This window comes from Micrasema longulum, unplaced genomic scaffold (assembly GCF_059751315.1).
Source record: "Micrasema longulum isolate JH-2025_06_02 unplaced genomic scaffold, ASM5975131v1 h1tg000093l, whole genome shotgun sequence".
Taxonomy (NCBI): domain Eukaryota; kingdom Metazoa; phylum Arthropoda; class Insecta; order Trichoptera; family Brachycentridae; genus Micrasema; species Micrasema longulum.
Genome location: NW_028277299.1, coordinates 287,584 through 310,682, shown reverse-complemented (window position 1 = coordinate 310,682; position 23,099 = coordinate 287,584). Strand labels below are relative to the sequence as shown.

General features: G+C 30.9%; 1 protein-coding gene and 1 long non-coding RNA gene across 5 annotated transcripts; one reads left to right on the top strand and one right to left on the bottom strand.

Moving 5' to 3' along the window:
* The first annotated feature begins 265 nt into the window (after positions 1 to 265).
* LOC148284751 (nuclear distribution protein nudE homolog 1-like) lies at positions 266 to 16,848 on the top strand. Of its 3 annotated transcripts, none has more exons than XM_088235512.1 (9): positions 266 to 398; positions 671 to 775; positions 857 to 1,010; positions 1,108 to 1,244; positions 2,125 to 2,261; positions 4,352 to 4,537; positions 4,847 to 4,935; positions 14,202 to 14,293; positions 15,627 to 16,848. In XM_088235512.1, the coding sequence occupies exons 2-9, from the start codon at positions 708 to 710 to the stop codon at positions 15,688 to 15,690; spliced, it is 927 nt and encodes a 308-aa protein (XP_088091638.1). In that variant the 5' UTR covers positions 266 to 398; positions 671 to 707; the 3' UTR covers positions 15,691 to 16,848. The 3 variants fall into 3 exon arrangements, with proteins under 3 accessions (XP_088091638.1, XP_088091647.1, XP_088091630.1); XM_088235521.1 differs by lacking the exon at positions 15,627 to 16,848 and adding an exon at positions 9,346 to 9,445; XM_088235504.1 differs by lacking the exons at positions 14,202 to 14,293; positions 15,627 to 16,848 and adding an exon at positions 5,442 to 6,395.
* A 474-nt stretch (positions 16,849 to 17,322) lies between these two features.
* Positions 17,323 to 20,591, bottom strand: LOC148284750 (uncharacterized). 2 transcript variants are annotated; one of them, XR_015824001.1, is made up of 3 exons: positions 20,283 to 20,508; positions 19,684 to 19,756; positions 17,323 to 17,755 (listed from the first exon to the last, which is right to left on the bottom strand). It is a non-coding gene; the product is annotated as an uncharacterized LOC148284750 (long non-coding RNA). The 2 variants fall into 2 exon arrangements; XR_015824002.1 differs by having other exon boundaries at positions 17,547 to 17,755; positions 20,496 to 20,591.
* Between the last annotated feature and the right edge of the window lie 2,508 nt (positions 20,592 to 23,099).

The window sequence follows — 23,099 nt, the reverse complement described above, 5'->3', positions numbered from 1 at the left end:
TCTACGATGCGAATGTTGATGGATGCAGAAAACGAGGAAGACCGAGAAAGACATGGCACGATCAAGTCACGATCGATCAAGAATGGGATAATCTGCGTGCGTGCATTAGAAGATGTATGAATGTAGAGGAAGCGAGGTCTGTATGCAAAGATAGAGTGATATGGCATTCTATCATCTCTGCCTACCCCTACGGAAACGGCGTGATGGTTTGTTTGTTTACACAACCTGCCTCGTTTTTATATCCACTAATTTAGTACCTACAGATACATTTTTCTCGAGATTAAGAGCTATGCCAGCCGTCCAATAGAATTTTTTTAAATATTCGCCATTTTTGATATGGGCCCTGACTTGTTTGTGTACTGGTTTTTGCTTTCTTTGTAAACGTTTAGTTTCGAAAGGTAATTAATAAATCAGAATTACTTGAGTAGTCTTGCACTATACACGAAACATGTATAGTTAGTTTAACATTTTAGTACAATACTTTGTCCGTTTTTTACCGAATTCTTAAACGATGACGCATATTTGGAAAGTGACATATCTATGTTTTATGTCAATTTCAACTACCTACGTAAAAATAATTGATTAATCAGATTCCGTGAATCTTGTAATGTAAAATTTACCTGTGGTTTTCGATCAATATTTTATTTCATGCTTGTAAATATTTTTATAGCTCTGTCTTCTCAAAGCTTTATAAGCTTATCGTTACAATGGATTCTCGAGGTCTAGGGTCTGAGAATCATGGAGACAATTTGGATAGCTCTCATTGTTGTCAAAAGTAAGTTTTCTATTTGTCATTTCCACTCAGTTTTGGTTTTACCTATGAAATATTTTAATAAAATATATTTTTTTTATGTAGAACAATAGATTTGCAAAAGGAATTAGATGAGTACATGGAATCATCATCTCTTCTCGAAAAAGAGTTAGAAGCTTCATTAGACCAAAAGGAAAAGTTAATTCGAGAACTTAGGCAGCAGAACCAAAAACTTGACCGTGAAAATGAATTTATCAAGGTAACATTGACAAGTTCCTTACTATGACAACTATTTACCAAGGTCTTTTGTAATTCGAACTTTACTGTGTTACACACAAATGTTGTCAATTTTCCAGAAAAAAATGGACCGAACTCATCAAGAAAATTCTCAGCTGGAAAATGAAGTTAAATCTTTGAAAATTGAAAATGATAACAGGAGAATATATGTTAGGGAACTAGAACAGAAAAATGATGACCTAGAGCGAGCTCAGAGGTATTTTGAAAATCACCCATATTAATTAATTATTTAAATAAATACAAGTTGAGTCCATACACTAACAATTTGCCTGTAGAATAGTTGTATTAGTAAAAGGCTTTAATAACTTTGACATTTAAATATCCTTGACTTAATTTTTTTAACTTTTGCAAAGCGCTCTTGAAATGGCATAAATATAACTTGTTAGATAATTTGTTAGTTAATTGCATGCTAGTATCTTTTGATTTGATTTTGATTCCTAATTAATTCTCGGAAGACGTTAATTTGTCTTTGAAAATGAAACATTAACAAGTGGCTAGAATCTTTTGACTTTTTCATGTATTTTTTTTCTATTTAAAAGATTTACTTCATGTACATCTCTAAAATTTAACCTAATTTAACTCAAAAAAATCTTGTATGTAGTTTAGTATGTTTTTAGTTACCAAAATAAATATCCTATTTCCTCGATTAAAAGTCCCACACTTATTTTTCTAGACAAAAAAAAAACATTTAAAACAAAATACTACGCACAGACAGTCGTACAATCGCAATAAAAAGGATTTATTAGTTATGAACTATCACCATAAAAGCTTGAAATATCTTAAGATTCAGTGTGGGCTTTATCTGTATTACTTTTTGACAAGTTATTGTCTGTGTCTTCCCACAAAATGTCTTAGAATATTCGCATAATTACGCCAAATTCACGTCCTGCAGCTCTGTTTCCGTGCTCTTTTCATGCTCAAAAACTTTTCTTTTCGATGACGGGACAATTTAAAAAAACAAAATTTTTCAGTGATTGTAAGACGCTATTGATTATAAGACGCACCTCGTATGTCTCATAATCGAGGAAATACGGTATGTAATGCTTTGCAATAAATATTAAACTTTTTTTTGACAGAGTAATATCTGAATCAGTAGCTGGTATAGAAACACTATTGAACCAAGCGTACGAGCGTAATGCTGTGTTGGAGAGTGAACTGGAAGAAATGGAGAATCTTCGAATGAAATTACAGCGAGTATCTGATGAAGCGAGAGGTAAGCACTTTAAAATTACCGCATATTTTAGTATTCCATCTTCCTTAATGGCATCAACATTCGCTTCCAACTCCTTCCGTCATCTGCTGCAACCCTCTAGCTAAATACTTCTAGTAGTCGGGAGGCATTGCAGCCTTGGTCTACTGACCTTTCTACTGCCTCCAAGAGCCCATCTAAGGCTCCTTTCGATACCCGTGATGATGGAATTCTCTGCACATATCCGGCCCATCTCAGCCTGTTTAGTATTCCATTGCCACTCCCTTATCTGCACTCCATGGTGTATCGGGCACTGCATCAATACTCTAATCGCAGTGTATCAGCAATCATTTGTAATTTTATTGATTTATTTTGTTTATTCTGGATAACTTCTATAGCGCCATTTTTGTGAAAATCACCTCAAGGGTGGTAATATACACGAAGACAAAACAATTATACTTCAGACACTAGTCCAGGGACTGAAATATTGCAGCGAAAAACCACCTATTAACTAAATATTCTACTAGGACTCTGCCAGGAATCGAATCCGGGAATCCAGTCATGGTAGGCAAACGTGTCAACCAGTAAACCATCAGGTGGACTAAATTTCACTTGATTTTCTTCAGAATTTTAACCTGAGAATAGCCATTGAATTGAAAACACTTGTCTGGGATTCTGGTTCTAATGCATACAAAACTGTATTCTTCATTCCACCTGTACACGTGGATTTCACCAAGAATTGACTGAAAATTCAAGCCTAAAATATTAAGAACAATCCTTTTCTTTTAATTTTCTCATTTTTAAAATATTTCATAAGACTAATCGCCCTACCTTAATGTAACCGGTGACGAAGATACTTGCATTTGGTGCATGCACCAATGCGGTATCCTATGTATCGCTAGGTGCTGATTCGGGCATGATGATGATAATGCATTTTGTTTTGTTGGAAATTATAATATTTACTTATTTCATGTTTACCACAGTAAAACTCTTATCATCCCCATTTCCACCTCACTCAACCCTGTGAAAGACTTTCTCTTTCTCAGAGTGGTTTTAGACTGAAATAACTACTCAGATATATTTATATGTTTTACAATTTAAAAACAGCTTTAATAATATTTTGATGGAATAACAACAAAGAAAAGTGTGTACTTTAATTTAGGGCACACCAGAAATGGTCGCTTGCTTATAATCTAATAATTATGTAAAATATAAGCAGTCCTGATAAAATTGAAATACAGTAGAACTCTGTTTATCCGAACTCCAATCATCTAAATTGCCAAATATCCAGATCGTTATCAGGAAATAAAAAATAAAAGAGAAGTTTTTAATCAAAATTTAATCGTACAATTAACTTTGCTTGACATGTTAAAGTAAGTTTTTAATATGATTCCAATTCGCTGTATTATTTCAAAAGCAATAAAATCTGGCACTCATTAATCCGGATAACTGGAGTTTTACTGTACATAGTTCAGAATGTTCTTAAATCAATTATATATAAATTCTTATACTTTAAGCACAATGGTTTGTCTAGTAAGTTCCATGTATTATTTTTCTTGTAAATGGAGGGTCAGTGCCAAACAGGCTCCGTAATGGATCTCCGTAAATCAAATCTCGCCCTCCAAGCATAAGTCTTTGAAGAGCCGGGCTACTGAATGGAGGGCGATTGCCTTCATATCTATTGCTAAATCTCTTTTTCCAAGCCTTAAAGTACCGGGCTTTAGGTAGGGGGCAAGTGCTCTCACATCCTCAGGTTTAAACAATTGTTCACCGAAGATGAACCTTCATATAAAAGATTCAGAGAGAGCTAGGTGTTTATTTAATCTGCAATGCCCCGTTAGAACTCTAGTGAAAACCCTCATTTGGTCTCTGCTAAGTTCCATTAGGTCGAAAGAAAACTTTCAGTAGTTCTTCGGGGACATTTTTGAGGAGCACATTTTGGCAACCCACAGTAGGGATCTGAGCCTATTGGGGCTGTCTCAACTCCCAACTTCACCAACTCAGCTGCCTCATTGCCGTCGATGTTCGAGTCGAGTGTCCAGGTACCCAAATCAATGTTAAGATAATAAGAATAATAAGTTCATATATGTAACTTGGCATAATATCGTTTCTAGATCTCAAACAAGAGTTAAGAGTCCAGGGCAGAGTACCAAATGGTAATGTGACCAGTACACCAATCCAAACACCGAACGATAACGACAACAGCAGAAGACTCCACAACGGACTCAATGGCCTCGAATCTTCCCGACGCCTCACAGAGACTGACACAACCAATAACCTTACTTCAACCCCTTTAAAATGTAAAAATACTTTATAATCCTTAACTTTTTATATTTTTGCAGATTTATGATTTTTTGGTATTGACCCGATGGTATAATAAATTATGATGCAGAAAAATATCTGAGTACTTTACATATGACTATATTATATTCTTAATTTATTTTTTCATCCTTTTGGTATTTTATGTTGTGTAAAATATTACATAAATCATTAAATGTCTTATACCTCTCTTTGTTTTATGGTGGACCTAACTGTTGCCAATTTCTTCAATTAGTTTTGATGAACATTTGATTTATTGCATTTAAACTTGAAATCATTTTTTTTCTCAGGTGACTATTCACTAAATGGAAACACCATGACACCTTCATCACGCATATCTGCATTAAACATTGTTGGGGACTTACTTCGTAAAGTTGGGGTAAGTTTCCTCTATATCCTGTAGTTACATTTCAATTATGTTGCATGCTTTAAATAGGTTCATACAAAATGCTCTATTTGTTTTCAATTTTCACTACAGATTCATTGTGGAAATTATTATCTTGTGTCATCATACATTATCGAGCAATTTGTATACAACGAATCCATATATCTGTGTGCGAAAAGAAAAATGGAATAGTTATCTAAAATAAGTTAATAATAAGCAAAATGAAACTTTTGGTGTATCTAGCAAACAAAATGAAAGTGCATTGAAAAAAGTCATAATTATGCGTTATTGTCTCACTCTCCTGCAAACCTAACACATAGACAATTTCTGTTTTTTCTTTCGCTCACGGAAATTTAGTTAAATTATCATCTAAGTACCTGTTGTAGATAACACATATTTATATATATCTGCACACCCCAACTTATTTTGTGAATATAATTTGGCTTCCTAAAAGTAGATGGTTTGTAGTTTAGTTCGCACGTGTTTTGTATTGCTTCCAGCTTGAGAGATTCCTTTGCCCCGAATGCAGTAAGGTTAGATGTATTTGTCCTAAAAATGACAAAAACATATCTTCGGAACAAACTCCGGAGCTATCCCCTCATCAATCCGATAATCACCGGCCAGTGATTCATAGATCAGTTAGAAGTTTATTCTTCCCTTCCGCAACCGAGTCTGCCGAGCTCTCGCAGAATGCTAGCAAAGGGAGTCCCGAGAGAGAGGTGAAAAGGAATTCTGTGTCGGAAGTTGATAGGCCAGAGAAGCATTGGCTGCGAGGATTTGTACAGAATAACAACTCGGACAGAAACAGCTCCCGAGAAATCCAACGCAGCTCTCTGTCTCGCAGTACAGAAAATGTTCAACCGAGGAAAAGTGATCCTGTGACCATTCAGAAGAATGATATCCCCACTCCTAGAACTTTATCACTATTTTCTCGGGGAACATCACTTAGGAGAAGTTCATGTCCCCCCCGACCTCCCCGTTCCCCGCCCAAGCCCTGCCCCCTTCCGCCACCCGCATCCTAACACTTCTACATTCTTTGTACATTGTACACAATTTGCATTTATAATATTAGGTCTGGTTTTATCTCGACAAATATAACTTATGAATCTTTACATAGAAGCAATAATAAAACTGATATTTATCGTATCTACTGCATTGACATTATTTTGATACTTATCTGCTTTAACTTTTGATCTTTGATGTTAAAATGCACTTTATATGAATATTACTTAATTTGTTCATTATACAAATATTATTTATATGTCAGCCAATATCGTTTTACATAGAATAATCATCTGTAGGATTCATTCCATTTGCAGTTTTTCTCTTTTTTGTTATTTTTTTGTTACTTTTTGACAGTCTTTAAAAGTAACTCTAGAATATTTATCAATCTCCTTAAATCTATTTTTCCATTATTTTAAGCTTAAACTTAGTGAATGTATGCATAATTGGAATAATTATTTCCGTAATATTCAGCTATACATATCACTTGAGATTAATTATTTTTTGACTATCTACATAAATTTATTTATCTTACATTATTCTAAATGTATACCTTCTTTATTTCATTGCCAAATGTGATCCAATTATTCATAATGTATTTCTAATGATTGAAAAACTTCTTAATTTGTATATATGTACCTGCATACCAATTTTTAGTTATCGATGATACCGCAGTACCGCATAACTGTCAATTTGTTTATTTTTTACTGGGGATCCTAAATACTATATTACTTACGATTTTAATTAACCAAAACTACCGCTGGAGTATTAGAACCTCAGAGTAATAATGCGTAATCTAGAGAGGAGCCCAAACGTAGGAAAACCATTCTATGACTATTGAGTATTAAGTTCGCAGCAAAACAATGGACCGTACTCAGGTCGAGAATTGCCAAATGGATATTAATTTGCATTGTAATTACTTATAAATATGTTATTCTAATCTATTTTTCTATAATTCGCCTATATTTATTTTATAAAACTGAAAATACACGTTTGTGTTTATTTTTTTATTCATTTTATTCACAATATATTTATGTTATATTTATTGAGACATAAATCCCAACTCCATTGAACCAAAGTCCTGTGTTGAGTTTGTTTGTTTGTCCGTCACATCTCCGAAATGGCGAGTCGTAGAGGCCTGAAATTTAGACACCTCATTTTAGATGCGATTTCAAGGTTAACGTTGCTATTTTCGAGTAAAAATTTAATCGACCTCTACTCGATAAAAACTCAAACTTTATATGGATGCCTAGTGCGGCCCTGACATATTGCCCATAATCAACTGTCATTATCAACAGTAAACTTACTTTAATTCGTAAATTTATCTCCGAAATTTAAAAAAATAGTATCTGAAGTAAATATGTTGATATAAGAAAAGTTTTTAAGCAATATAATACACATGTCGGGACAATAAAAGCCAAAAATCAATGTAAATCATGGGAAAATATTCGGAATCAATTACCGGTGAAAACTGACTCCTTTAACACCTTTGTCGCTCCTACTGCTGCAACCAAACATACTGCAATTCACCATAGTCGATTTTATTTATTAGAACGTAAATATCCAAGTTATTTACAAACAAAGCCAAGCACAGCTACAAAAGCATTTGATCGAACCGTTATGTTTATGTTGTCAAATAAAACAAAATGGCCACCAATTGGTTGCTAGCCAACAGACCAACATCACTTGAAATGAAACATAGTGTTAGGGCTTCTCTTTAGGTACGCATTATTACTCTGAGATTAGAACAATTATCATTATAAATACTAAAAATATCAATAATAGAATGAATTTATACAGTAAAGACATTTTCTTTAAAAAATATAGGTTACACAGTATTGCAGTATCGCCGATGATATGTATTATGCATAATTCATTGTAAATTTTATATTTGTAGTTTACTATTACAAATTTAACACATTTTAATTACACCTCCATGTATGTTTGTATATTTTTATCATAATGTAGAATAGAAATCAACTTGAAATTGCAATTTCAAATATATGTTTAAGGTCTTTTTATTTTTCTAGTCAGATTGTGCTGTTTTATTAGTACAATTAATATTTACTATCAATCAATATTTTGATTAGATTTTTATTGTTTAATTTTATATTCCATTACTTTAGCCATGTTTCAAACATTAATTTGGCCCCTGAAGAAGTATGGCCGGAAATTAAAATACCCATATTTGTCATGCAGTTGCGACTCTGCTTATGTTATACGAATATTTCAAATTTTTTTTAAACGTGTACCTAAACTGCATTGGTACTCCAATCGCAATGTATCAAGATCAGTCTTAGGTGTCTGTCCCAGGGACAGTGAAATATATCAATGTATGAAAACATACCTTATTTAAATATGATCGCAAAAAGAATTAGGGTAAGAAAACTATTAAAATAAATCAAAAGTTATGTCCCTGAAGACATAATATTATATTTGCTTCTGGAAAAAGAAGTTAACATAGTAAAACCTCGTTTTTACGTTCCTCAATTTTATATTTTCTCGCTTTTTACACTAAAATGTTATGGTCCCATTTCTCTTCATACGTTCTCATACAAATATTCCTTCCAATCAACATTTTTTACATTTTTCATCACCCTGGTTTTATGTTTAAAAAATTTCAAAAATCATTTGATGTGTCGAGAAAGCCAAAATTATGTCTACATAAAAACAATACCCACTACGTGTGCCTAAACTGAAGAATATAAGCGGGTAAACAACTAATAAAGTGTATATTATTGTCTTAAAGTAAATTCAAATCAGGCACAATGACCTTTTTGTTTATGTGTCTAGGGTTAGTTTTAATTTGAACAAAAACACCATTTTGACATTTACTAAATTGAATGCAGTTTACACACGTTTAGGAACAATAATGTCTTTATATCAATAAATTCATTATGATGCAGAAAGTTTAAAAATAAAGCAATAGAAATATTTAAAGTTATTAACATAATGTAAAAAGAAAGCAGTTTGAAAAGTTATTATAAAAGTATGAAACAGTTTTTCCGCAATCTAAAAATGACAGTTGAATTTAAGTAAAATTACTTGAAAAAGGTGTTTTATTGTGCTTTGTTATGTTAAAACTTCTATTTAAAAAATTTTAAAAATCCTGGGTACAGGACATCCCAGTGAAGACACATAAATTTTTATGATTTATCACAATAAATAAATAAAGTTATATGAATTTAGATATGGGAATATATCTTGAGCTCAAATTAATATGCATAATGTATGTAAAATATCATTTTTTCTCCACAATGAAAACCAAAGGTGAGCAATCAGTTCTTTTAATAATATCGATACATTTTCATCTTGTCATTTACAAACATGTGTTAATTATCAAAAACTTTATTGTTTTTTTGTTCATTTTGTTCATATTATTTTTAATTGCTTAATTTATAGACCTATGGAAACTCTTACTGTCACATCCTGACTTCCTTACAGTCCATTTCCAGACTACTGAAGAGTATTACTGACTCGTAGGTAGTGTAGCGTCACGAAGGCAAGTGCGCCAATTTTATAACATAGCAATTTAGTTTTTAGTGCTAATTGTGCGATAAATGCTACGGTATTAACATACTTCATTTTGTGCCATTTAAATCATGCATTTAAAAAAAAAAAATCTAACCCATTTACTTATGTTATGAAATAATACATAAAAAATAATAATTTAACTGCAATTTTTTTAGGACTTTTCAAACGAACAGTCATGTTCTGAAATCATCTGGCATATTTAATTAATTTTACACTAAATATACACGTAGTTAAACTATGTATTTAAAATGGAAAATTACAAAATTAGTGCTTCAATTATTGACATATTTGTTTAGTCATGGAAACAAGAAGTTTAGAATATGTTGTATATTAGTGCTATAAGCATGAATGCTCTCTTGGTAATATAGATCTGGGCTTTTAGCCTAGTTCATTTTTAATACGAGAAGAAAACTGTAAAAATCAGTAAAAATTTTAAAAAATTACTAAAAAAAGAAATATTTCCATTCTTATAATTAACCCAAATATTTAAATTTTGGTGGCCATTTTCAACGAGTTGTAAATAACTCACTATTAGAAATTAGTAATCTAGTTGGGGTAGAGTGGGGTTTGAACCTCGGACCTCTGATCTGTGAGTCCGCAACACTAACCACGGGACCACAAGGCGATTTTTAGTTCTCTATGTTAATAATACATATTATACTATAGATAGAATTATTATTAAATACTTATTTGATTTTAGACTGTATTTGGTAAACAACAAAAAATATGTCCACTCATTTTTCTGCCATTTAGTTCAGTGGTAAAAATATTATACTACCATCCGTGCAGTCCTGGGTTCAATTCTCGACTGGGTGTACAAAATATGTTCATTCTACTCGAGCCTAAATCGCAAAATTGTCAATATTGTCATTATGTTATTTTCCTTTCAGTTTTTCCTCTCTTGTATCCATGTGCCTAGCTATAAATTCACGTTCCCTTATTATATATATATATATTGTAAATTTACATACTCTGTATATTCATTATTTACAGAAAAAAATCTTCATACATCGATATGTGCATTATATTTATGTAATTTTATGAATTTCACAACCATTTGAGTTTATTTTATGAAAAATATTAATTGTTTATTTGACCTTTGTGACAATGCCTAAATTGTGATTATAGATTTATGAAATCCAATTAAAGCTGTGATAAACATCATGAATAAATAAATAATTTATGTTTTTATATCTAAGATAAATATGATTCCTCTTGAGGTACATTGAACATAATAAAAGTAAATAATAATCGATAAATAATTTTATTTATGCTTGTAAAAACATTTGAAATGTAAGTCTTTTCTTGAAATAAAAAATATTTCGCATTCCCTTAGACTTATTTAGTCTTAGTTTAATACAAACATAGATTGCGTCCCTCCATCTAGAGTGCCATAAATATAAATGCGTCCAACTGAGAAAAACAACTGAAGATTTTAACATTTGCAAGTTTTGTCCACAGATATAAAACAATGTACTCAATATAATTAAACTGCAATCTAATCTAATTATACTGTAAAAATATCTAATAACAACAAATTTTTATCAAAAAATATCTTTAATTGTTACTTTGACACTTAGTAAATATGTTATGATTATAAATAAATATATTAGAGTGCCCCTATGCACTTGTATGCGGTTTTAATGAACTTTTTTAGTAATGGCAGTTTGGCACATTCCAAATTGCATCAAATATCACAAACTCAAAACATTATTTTTTTTACTTATGGCACCCTTGATGCGAAATGTGACTAGAAAACTAGATTCTAAAAGGAATATTTGTGGCCTTATTAAAAGAGACACATTTATAATTATGTATTACAAATTTAGTAGTGGTACAAAGAAAGTAAATAATTATCGTTCGTAAGGACATTAATTTATAGTCATAATCCAACAATATTTCTTATTAATTTGTATGTATTTAATTTGATTATATTGTGACATAGAATAAATTATTAATTTTAATAAACTGTAAATTATTTTGTTCGTTTTTTATTGCCTTTTTTACACTTGACTTTTCTGTGAGTACTTGTTCTGCCTTATTTATATCTGAATATAAATATTTTTTGCTTTTTCTTTTGCTCGGTGTCTTGTTGCACATATCCTGGCTCCGCAGTTGCGCAATATGTATTTAAAGCACCATTTAAAAATGCTAAATTGAGGCGGTCAGCGCAAAAGTGACATAACCCACAAATACGTATGAATGGACTTTAACATTGGAAGGGGTCTATAACCAAGGGCTTTATAAACTAGATGCGGTTGAACTCACCTTTTCCTGCATTAATATATGGCACTGTTCACACTATTACCACTTTAAGCACACAATAGCTGCATGGCTAAACTTTAAATGTGATTATCTCAGTTCCGCATGTTTATGGATTACGTCACTTTTGATGTCACAGATGACCGCAGCAATTGATCTCCATGTATATTTCATCATGTTGGATTTTATTTTGTGTGTTCATTTTATTTATTTTAAGCAAGTTAAGTCTTGATAGAAGATTCACGGGGGTTTAAAACAACGTAATAAGTCAAACCAACTACGCAATTAGAAAACTAAGTCATAATTGTAAAAAAAAGGCGACCTTCATGTTGTAATGGTCAAGACACTTGACTCACACACTGAAGGTTCCGGGTTTGATTCCCGGTGAGAATGCATAAATCAAAATGTGATTCTTCTCAAGCCTGTTGTTCTGTGCTGTAATTTGCCTCCTGTTCTGTTGTGGTGTTAATGATATTTTTTCAAAACAAAGAATACTATAGAAAATTACCAAATTGCATTCAACATCCAAACAACGTATTAAATCCTAGGAATTTTTATTGCTTTCAATAACATTAATATATATGTAATGTTTGCGTTGTAATTTTATTAATTATTTTTCATTCTCATAGGTAACATCCTTTCCACTAATCATTATGTATAAATATATACATATATTTTTTCAAGTAAATTTTTGCATCCTAAATATTCGATAGCATCAATTATCTTCATTATGCTGTGTATTATGATCACTATTAATCAAAAATATATTTTGGGTAGGTATAAAAAAATATTATGCGGACAATTAATATAGAGATATGTTTCTAAATCATTATAATATTTTTACCAATCTATGAAAATTCTCTGTATACAAATCAAGGTATGAAAATTTATCAGTTAATTCATTATTTAGGTGATTTTCTTCCTGTACTTTGCTATTTTTTTAATAATATTCTTTTGTTTGCTTTTGGATTGGGTTTGATCTTATTGAAATGTAAATAGCCAAAAACTTGGCGTATGAACTATAAATGTTTTATAATATTTTTGTCATATAAAATATTTTTATAATCAAATCAATTCTGTAGATCTAAAAGGCACACTGTCAGATTCCATCTTTTTCTTTCCAACATTTTGTAGAGGGTCGATATCAATTAGAAAAAATATCTATTTTATATACACATCATACATTATGTGGTAAGTTTTTTATAAAGATTTATTACAAATGCATAGTTCATTGTAACACCACAAAAGGACTGAAAAATGACTTTTCTTTAATATTGCAATTTACAACATTAGCCCTTTTAGATCCAAAATGCAGAATTAAGAATTAAAAAGTCATGTTTACAATCGGTGTATCTAATTTTTCGAGCATTGTCCTTTACTTATTCTATTTAAATCATAATAATATCATCTAAATTAATGTAATTAGACAGCTAGTAAAAATTTATAGTTAATATATTTTATCTCTATAGAATCATGCTTAGATTAATTATTTACATAACATATGTTCTTTATCATAAGTAAATCATAACTTTTGTTTAAATCAGTATTGAAATACTTATATGTACTTCTATTCAGTAAACTTTAGCTCAAAATAAAATCTAATGCAGGATCTGCACAATTAAACACGAACATGAAACTATGAGGCATGAACTGTAGTTTGGCCCGAAATCAATGGGAGGAACAAAGATTTACCAACACTTGGGTGATTATTAGTTACAATGATGCTGATTTTTTAATATTATTCATTGTTATCAAACTCTAATCATTGTTTTTACCACGTACTCCGTGGAAAATAGACTTGTAGGACTACAGTGAAAAATAGATCCCATCTAATGTTTTATTATTTTTTATTTTCCAAATACGATGTTCAATGTCTACGACAAACAATTTTTTTATAACAATTGATTTGTTCGTGTTCGTTTGTGTGGATCTGGCTTAAGGGTGGTTCATGGTTAGTCTAAACCGGTAGACATGTAACACTTTATTCCATATATATTAACAAAATTATTAAGTTTGGTAAAGAATTACACTATTATAAATGTAACTATTTAGAATAATTTGACTTTTCAAATACAAAAGATAAATTAAAATTAATGTATTCTACTTACACGTCAATCAATCTAATAATAAACTCTCAACATAATGCATAATAAGTCTCATGTGACGCTTTCTTGCCTTTTTTGTAAACATTCAGCGCCCTTGAGGTGATTTTCACAAAAATGGCGCTATATAAATTATCCAAACATTATTATTATTATTATTTAAAAAATATAAAAGTTTCAACATTAAAGTTTGTTAGTGAAAATTCTTGGTGGAAGTCCATTTAATTTTATATTTTTATTAATATTTAAAAAAAAAATCTATTAATATTTGTTATTATATAGATTTTTTATTAGTCCACTTCTATCTTCCTCACTCTTTTCTTTTTACTTCAAGTCATTATTATATTAATCTTCTTTTAGGCATTGGAATCAAAATTAGCATCCTGTAGGACTCCGGTACACTTGCGGGAAACATCTCACAATTCAGCAGAATTTAACAGAGATCCATACAGGTATAAAGAAATGTAGTTTTCTTGAGTAGATTATAAAAAAATAGCAAATAGGTTATTATTTTTCAACATATTTTTTTGTGAAGTAATCAACAGTAGCGATCCTGATATTCTTTATTCAGTAATTTAAATAGCCATTTTATTTTTTTTCAATTACTAAATATACTCAAACATTTAACAGACATTTTATTTTATTACTATCCATCTTATTAGATATGAGGTATATCCAGAAGCAAGTTCCGTCTGTATTTCTCGCCATTGCAGCAGTGCGTTTGCAGTTCCGCGCATGTGTGGTACTTACCCTGACCTATTGAGAAGGAGTTGACGCCGTTACGAGTTAGCTGACTGTGAATGTCAGAGATGTGTAAATGAAGAACATCGAATCGGTCGACATTCATCAACAGATCTGTGAGGTGTACGGCGAACGTGCGATAGATAAGTGATTCAATGGTTGATGGGCAAGATAGAAGGTCTATAAGGGTCGTGATAATGTGCGTGACAAAAAACAAAGTAAGCGTCCATCCTTAATTACTGATGAACTGGTTCGTGCAGATAATCGCAGATCGTTGAAGATAAAATAAAAGAAAAATGAAAGTTTATAATTCTGCTCTCTATGGAATTTCCTCAAATTTTAAGGTCACTTCATGAAATTGTTAGTGAAAAACTGGATTTTCAAAAACTTGTCGCTCGTTTCGTGCCGAAATATCTAGGTTGACACTGCTGGCGGCTCCCTTTTATGAAGACGGAATACAAAAGCTTCTGCCGCACTATGACAAGTGCCTACAAAATGGTGGGAGTTATGTAGAAAATTTGTTTAAGGTCTAAAGATTTTTTCACAATATCTTTTCTGAATATGTGAGTTAAAAGCGAAAACGCCACTGTCCATGATGATCACTGTTTTCGGGAAGACTTTCTGGACTATTATTGAACTTAAAATGAATAGTCTTTTCGCCACTTGATTATACCACGCACAAGTTGCACGCACAAGTTGCACATTGAACATAAAAGAAATCATCTTTTCACTTCTGGTTTTATTGGTCTTCTTAAAAACTGTGAACATCGGCAGTGGCGTTTTTGCTTTTAACCCCTCCTTATATGTACTTATTTTCATCGATCTGCCAAACCGAACTTACTTTCTGGATATACCTCTTACATAAGTCTGTATCTGGACACGTTTGTCAATACTTTTGCTAAGTTTTCAATACAGCAATGTTTTCAATAAATTTTATTTTTGGACACTATTTTGTTTCTTAGTTTAAATATAATGTTTTAAAATATATATATATATACATATATGTGTATATATATACATATATTGTCAAACATTGTTCAACAGAATGCGACGGATCAGCACCAGAACACCTTCATCCACCGGGATCACAGCAAACTACATCCACTGAATATCCTTACATGTTCACTAAGGATATTCCTGACTTAATGTATTTTCTCTCACCGACCATACAGCGCTTATCATTCCACCGATTTGCTTATCCATGACTCCATACTTTGTGTTGTGTGGTGACTACATCAATATTGCCTTCAAAAACTATGTAGCTTAGTTTATATGATGTTTTTATTGTGAGATCTTAATTATAAATGCCTACATGATATAACATAGATCTGTCTGTTGTCAAATAACTTTGTCGCAAACTTGGTATTCCGGTGTTATTTTATCAATGTTTTTTTTTATTGCTTCATCAATCTGGATATTATTTTATGTATACTCTGTGGTGATCATCATTGGTATATCATAATCTAATGGTACTTAGGTCACAGCATCGGTACTCCGATGTCCTTCGCTAATTTGTTATATATGTGAAAGGCAAAATAATAAAACTCTTCGGGTACCGGCCCGAGATTATAGAATATTGTAATGTAAAAATTAAATCAAACCGTTTCAAGATGTACTTACCATATTCAATAAATACCGTTTTCTTCATTATTTAATATAATATGATTTTTTACTGTCTTTTTTTTCAAAAACTTTCTAAACTGAATCGTTACTATGTAATACACAGTACCTATTTGGAATAATTTTACATTCCATTAATTTGACAGTGCCTTGCTTTCTATTCGCCGGATACCGGGATTAAAATGTATATTTTTATCAAAAGTATTTCAATATATATAATGGGTTATATTTATCATTGTAATTTAGTGACCACAAATAAATCACCAAAATTTAAATGAAATATTAGATTATCACAAAATAATATAAAATGGTCCAATACTTTGAACTCTATTATACAATATAAATATTTGTTTAAAAAATATAACGTTTATTAGCGGTTATTTGATCACTATGACCAAATAACGAGTTATGTTGAACATAATTCTATGATTATTGATTTTGACTGTGTTTTCATTTTACAAACGAATACTATTTACTTGGAAATTATCTGTGTATTGTTACATTTTGATTGTACTATGTTAATACTACTTTCATCATCATTTTAAGGAAAAATTGTGAAAAGAAACTATCTTAAAGGAATGTGTTACATCATATACAATATATTATATTAAGTTTCCATACAAATAAAATAATTTTAAATAAAAAATGCGTTTTGATACATTCAGTTGTGTCTGTTATTTAAATATTACAATATGTTTGAGCAACGGTTATAAGTAAGACCTGGCAGTATCAGCTTCTTCAACAAACCTGTCTCCTATCATCACTGGGTAATTATACAATTATGATGAACATTGTTATTATTTACTAAACAAGTTTCAGCCCCACCACTTTCCGCCTTCATGATATAGATTTCGAAGAAAAACAAAATCATAATTTGGTTTGGATTGTGCTAAGCCTACTTCATTCAGTTCAATATTTAGTCTAATTACTCAATTTGGTATTGGCTGTTTTGATACTAAATTAACCCTTTCAAACCTGAATTAAATCTGGCACTTGTAAAAAAGATTTGATAAAAAATGACTGTTTTTTCTTTTCTTATAGTTTAGAAATAATTTCTATGTTAGTTTAAACATACATTGGGTTTTAAAGGACGTTTTTTTATCAATATGGGAAATAAATACCTGTTGCTAAAATCCATTTTATTAAATAACAATTATAATGAGAACATTTGTAAAAAATACATAAATTTAAACATTTTAGGTGACAGACCAGTTGTCATTTGACATTAAATAATGCAATTAATAACGGGAGGAATCAGTTGCTCTAATGAGAGTCAAATTGCTAAATATGATGCCATTTTAGGTGGGATTACGTATTGCAACCTAGCGAACAAAAATAGACTCCATAGAGATGATTGCCATGAATTAGAAAACAAATATCCGACATTATTATTTGATTTATTAGGGGAAAAATAAAATCATAATAGTGTTAAACATACATACGGTCTCAATTGGTTAAAAACCTTTTGTGATGTAGCTCAAAACCAGATTCTCGATATTGGCGCCATCAGTACTTCCTCAGGTTTGCACCTCACCATCACCTTCCGCGACGAACTACATAAAACAATCAGATTATACATTATAGAATACACTATATTATAAACACTTCATATTTTATGTTAAGGGGGTTAACATTTAAAAAAAAAAAGTATTTATGATGAAAGCAAATTTAAATATCTTCTTTTTTTAAATGTATTCCATACATTATTTTGAATGTTTTTTTTTCTTTTTTTTTATAACATTTATGTCGGCCTCGTGGTGTAGTGGTCAGCGCATTGGTCTTGGGTTCGATTCCCAACATGGTTGACATGAAATATTTATTTAAGAACATTAAACCAGTCATTGACAGGTCATAAGCCCTGTAGATGCCTAGACTTCTATATTACCTTCTCTTAAATGTTCTTCATCTCTGTTGTAATATGTTTTTATTTTAAGAGGTGGTTTTAAACTAGAATATTTCATAGTTCCTGGACTTGCACCTGAAGCATAGGACTGATCATCTTACATTCATGTAACAAAAAAAAATCAAGATATGCTGCGATTGCTGTACCAATGCAGTGTCCTATGCACCTTAGGTGGGAAAAGGAAATGATTGTGATGGGCATTTATGTTTTAATATTAGCTCTTTTTGGGTTTTTTTATGCCTACTTAAATCTTTCAGAGGAATCTTCTCGTGGGGGAAGAGAGTAGTTAATTTGTGTTTTTTTTTTGCATGCGACTACTCTTTGCTTTATATATGGCCACACTGATGATTACTCGTCAAATGACATAAAATAAACAGTCTTATAATCTACATCGTCAATTTAACTTGTAAAACTCATAAATCCACAAATGATAAAAAAAAATATTTTGGCTTGAATAAAAATCGTGCGGATGAAAAACGCTTGTTTGTAATGGTACTTTGTTAAAAGCTGTATCTTGTTACTATTCATTATGACATGGTATCTTTTAATCATAATGAATAATAAAAGATATTGTAAAAAATTACCTCAAGCTCTCTAAAAAAATTATTTAAACTCCAATAAATCACTAGGAACGAATTTTGGTATGATCAAAACTCCATTTTTCCGCGTGCTGGATCAAAACGTCCCACGGGCCAGGGGTTGTCTACATATGGTTTATGCGATAGTGTATTTTGTATAATGTAACATTTATTTTTAAAGGCAAAAAAAAAATTACTTGATAGGTACTCCCAGAATTTTGCAGAATTCATATTATTAAGATAATTATTACTTTGGTATATTACAAAATCGTTTTTACCCAGCATTAGAATTACATAAATTTGATAGGAGGCTGTTCGTTCTATCTGCATTTTTGAAAATGTTTGTAAGACCGATTTAGATTGCAATAAAAGCCAACTAAAATGTTTGTGGAATTTACAATAAATAAATTAGTATTCTAAAACTGTTTTATGTTAAAATGTAAAATTGAGCATCCTAGAGACTAATTTCCTAAATATGTTTCATTCATAAATTACAGTTCTTTCATTTCAATTAGATTTATGTAAATATAATTAAATTGCAACTGTTTTTTATTTTATTTTATTCAATCAGTGATATTTTATAACAAACACTACTCCCGTAATGAAAGACAATATTACTATGCAAAAATCTTGATATTAAATTTGTGAAAAGCTCTGAAATGAAATACAAAATTGATTTTCACATTTTGTTTATAAAATTTCTGAATTACAGTTTTGGTAAATGAATATGAGAGTGTAATTATTTAAGTTATGATAAAGGTTGCATCTTTTTTGAAAATAAATAAATTATATTATAAGAAAAAAACAGGAAGTTATATTATTTTTAATCCAATTACTTCTCATGCAGCATATTGTTAGCTTAGTAATAAAATTGCAACAGTGTAATTTAACATAAAAATATATATTAAATACTAAGCGTATCATAATACCAAATTTTTACTTAAATATAGATTTATACATACACTTTGATCACAAAGAAAACAATATGAAACCTACTTACGATAAAAGTTTACCCCGTTCCTTAGTAAACGTTGAAAGGTTTCAAACCTACCCTGTCATCACTTGGTAAGGCACTGGAAAAATAACAGAAAACATAAAAATGCATAAATTGCAACAAATACATAGCTTTCTTGTTTGTTACACAATTAATGAATGTAAAGATAACATAACTTTAAAGTTTACCAAACAGCAGTGGCCTTATATTTTATGAAAAATCTTGACCTCTTCAGCCTTCCTACATACCGCTTTTTATTATGAATGTTACATGTTTCCTCAATAATTATTCTATGATAAAATTTGGATCAAAATTTGTTAAAAATTTAAAATATAAGAAAGAAATGTCCTTTTCCATTCCCCTAATTCATGAAAAGTTATCTTATTATTATTCTAAACCTTGTTTTTTTTTAATGAGTTGAGGTTTTGGGGGAGAGTAGATATCTACATAACTATAAAATTTGAAAAAAAAAATTCCTAAGTTTTTGGTCAGATTAAAATCAATCTAAAAATAAAGAAATTATAGATACTGAGATTTTCTAATGAAGTTTATTGGTGGAACTGAATTTTAATTGTAACAAAGATGTGTATTTAGTTTAATCCCACCTTTATTTATAATTTTCACCAGTGACCGGGTTTCGTTGTGACCGACATCGTCAGAGTGGCCGATCATGTCGGTCACGATGTTAGGAATTTTGTATTTTTATTATTATAATTAATTGGTACTGATTGAAATATATTTTATAAGTATGTTTTATTAAATTACGGTATTTTACCGCGCCTTTTGGTAAAATTACGTAATTTTACATTCATACTTACGACCCGCCGCAACGCCAGGATCGCGACCCACAGGTTGAAAAACACTAGTATTCGAAGCGATACGTTTCGTAAAGCCTTGTTTACACGTGGACAATACAACATTGTTTTGTCCCAAGACTCGACCATTGTCCACGTGTAAACAGCAATTTGTAGGACAAGACTTTGTCTCTGGACATCGCCTCCGAGATAGACGGGCAGACCGGGAGCAAATTATCCTCCGCGGAACAATGATTACCCCCACCACCGCGCTCAGTACTCGACCATTGTCCACGTGTGAACAGCAATTGTAGGGCAAAATCATGTCTCGGGACATCGCCACCGAGATAGACAGACAAGCTATTTCGGCGGAACAATTATTACCCCCACCACCACGCGCGGCCGCCAGTGGGAGTTTTTCGGAAAAAGATTAGAAATCTGTGGAATTTCGAGCAACGGAATAGTACGTTTTCGTTTATCAACGATGACATTAGCAGGAATTTTACACACAAAAAATTTAATATCCAGCAGTACTTACTATGCATATAAAATAGGTTAAGGTTTAGTAAATAAGCATAATCAGAGTATAATATATGAAAACAAGTAATACATTTTGTTGTTTTAACCTAAAATTATGCTTTTATTTTGAATTTTTATTTAAATCGTTTTGTTAATTATTTTATTAATTAATGTCAAATTTTGAATAAACATAACTTCTTTATTATTATTACTATTATACTTACTTAAATCAATGCATATGCAAATTTATAAAATGTTAGTTTTTGAAAGTATTCGAAAGATGATCCTAGCAATATTTTTTTGTTTACTCTTCTACTTAAATTCATAATTCTTAATTTTGTTTTCCTTTAATACCGTGTATACATTTGTCGTCTTATTAATATTATGTATACATGCTGTTGAAAAAGAATGTATTTTTTTGCTGCCCTGAGTTTCGAAAGTCCCAAATAAGTCACTGAGATACACATACAGCAAGATAAATAAAAAAAATAATAAAACCTGCATACCTCAAATTTTATGTATCACGAGATTTTATGCTACTACTACTACCATCATCACGCCATTTTATTGTAGGGGTGGGCAGAGAGAATGGACCGCCACACACGTCTATCCTGGCAAACATTCCTAGCTTCTTCCACATTCATACATCTTGTCATACATGCCTTTCAGTTTTGCCTGATTTTGACATGACCAGGCTTAAGATTTTGGCGTATCTGATCAAGCCTCGTCTTCCTTGGTCATCCTCGTCTCACGTTACCGTTACGATGAATTATGAATAAACTTTTTTTCTAATTATTTATCTGTTTGAATAATTTTTACTTATTATTATCTGTTCGAATAATAATAGATGTTTCAATAATATCAGCTTTCAGAAATTTAAAAACATAATTGAAAAATGGCCAAGTTGGGATATTTATTTTTTCGCAATCCCAACACTGGCCAACGGCCGCATCGTATTGTCCTCGTATGGACACCCACGGACAGGAGACAGGACCTTGTGACGACAGCGATTTTCTCGACGTGAGATTGTGTCACTTGGAAGTTATTAATTTTTTATTATTTTTTAAATATTTTAAAGTACATTTATAATTTTTTTGCAACTTGAGGAAATTATAAAGTTAATTTCTCTTTATAGCGAACACGACTGCTAATGGCGCGGCGCATTGATTGTCCAATTTATTGGGACAAACAATGGAAAAAAAAATGCCGTGGAGGCAATTATAGCCACAGTGGGAATCCTAGGTTTCTCTGTTAAAGAATTAACATTGAAAATTAAAAGTCTGCGGTCAACTTACCTGACTGAATTAAAAAAGATCCATGACTCCGCTTCATGATCATGATAAAAAAGATTCATGATCTCGAGGTCGGGGGCTAATTCAGATGCCATATATAAGCCAAAAATACCATGGTTTAATAAAAATGGATTCATTCATTAATTAAGTGCGATTAAAAAGAAACACAATAAATCATATGGCACGTACATCTTTATTATGACATATTAAATAAATAGGTATGGGTTACTCAATTCTAGTTGAGGCAAACCAATACATTCAAAAGCTTTCGAAGGATACAATAGTGTGTTTATTGAACACGTAGTCTCAATTTGTACGAATCGTCTAAATCCACACGGCACTAAGGTGGTTTGACATTTATTATATTATTTTGTATTTATTTAAAATTTATTCAGGGGCTACTCTTAGAGGGAAATCTAGCAAAAGTAAATCAAGTGCGGATTAGACACCTTATTGCGATTGCCTGGCATTAAATAAATACATTTAAATAAATAAAAAAATTAAGACTTTAAATGTGCCGTTTGTATTTATACATGTGTTTGAAATTCGCCATATTTCTAAGTAGGATTTATGACTAGATTAAAATATTCCTAACTCAGGTATAGGATGATGTTTAAATTTATTATTAAATACATATTCGTTTTCTTTGTTTCATTTACTGAGATACAACATAAGATAAAAAAATATATAATAATGGTGAACGGTTATGCTGCGGTAGCAATTCCAGTGAATTCGGGTAAATGTAGTTTAATCTCATAGTTAATTAAATATTTTGGTGTACGCATTTAAAATATAATATTATAAATATAAAACTTGG

Excerpts from the sequence above, each read along its gene's own strand:
- LOC148284751 (XM_088235504.1), top strand. The coding sequence starts at position 708 with ATGGATTCTCGAGGTCTAGGGTCTGAGAATCATGGAGACAATTTGGAT. Across the intron at positions 1,245-2,124 it reads GACCTAGAGCGAGCTCAGAG|AGTAATATCTGAATCAGTAG; the intron begins GTATTTTGAAAA and ends TTTTTTTGACAG. Across the intron at positions 2,262-4,351 it reads AGTATCTGATGAAGCGAGAG|ATCTCAAACAAGAGTTAAGA; the intron begins GTAAGCACTTTA and ends TATCGTTTCTAG.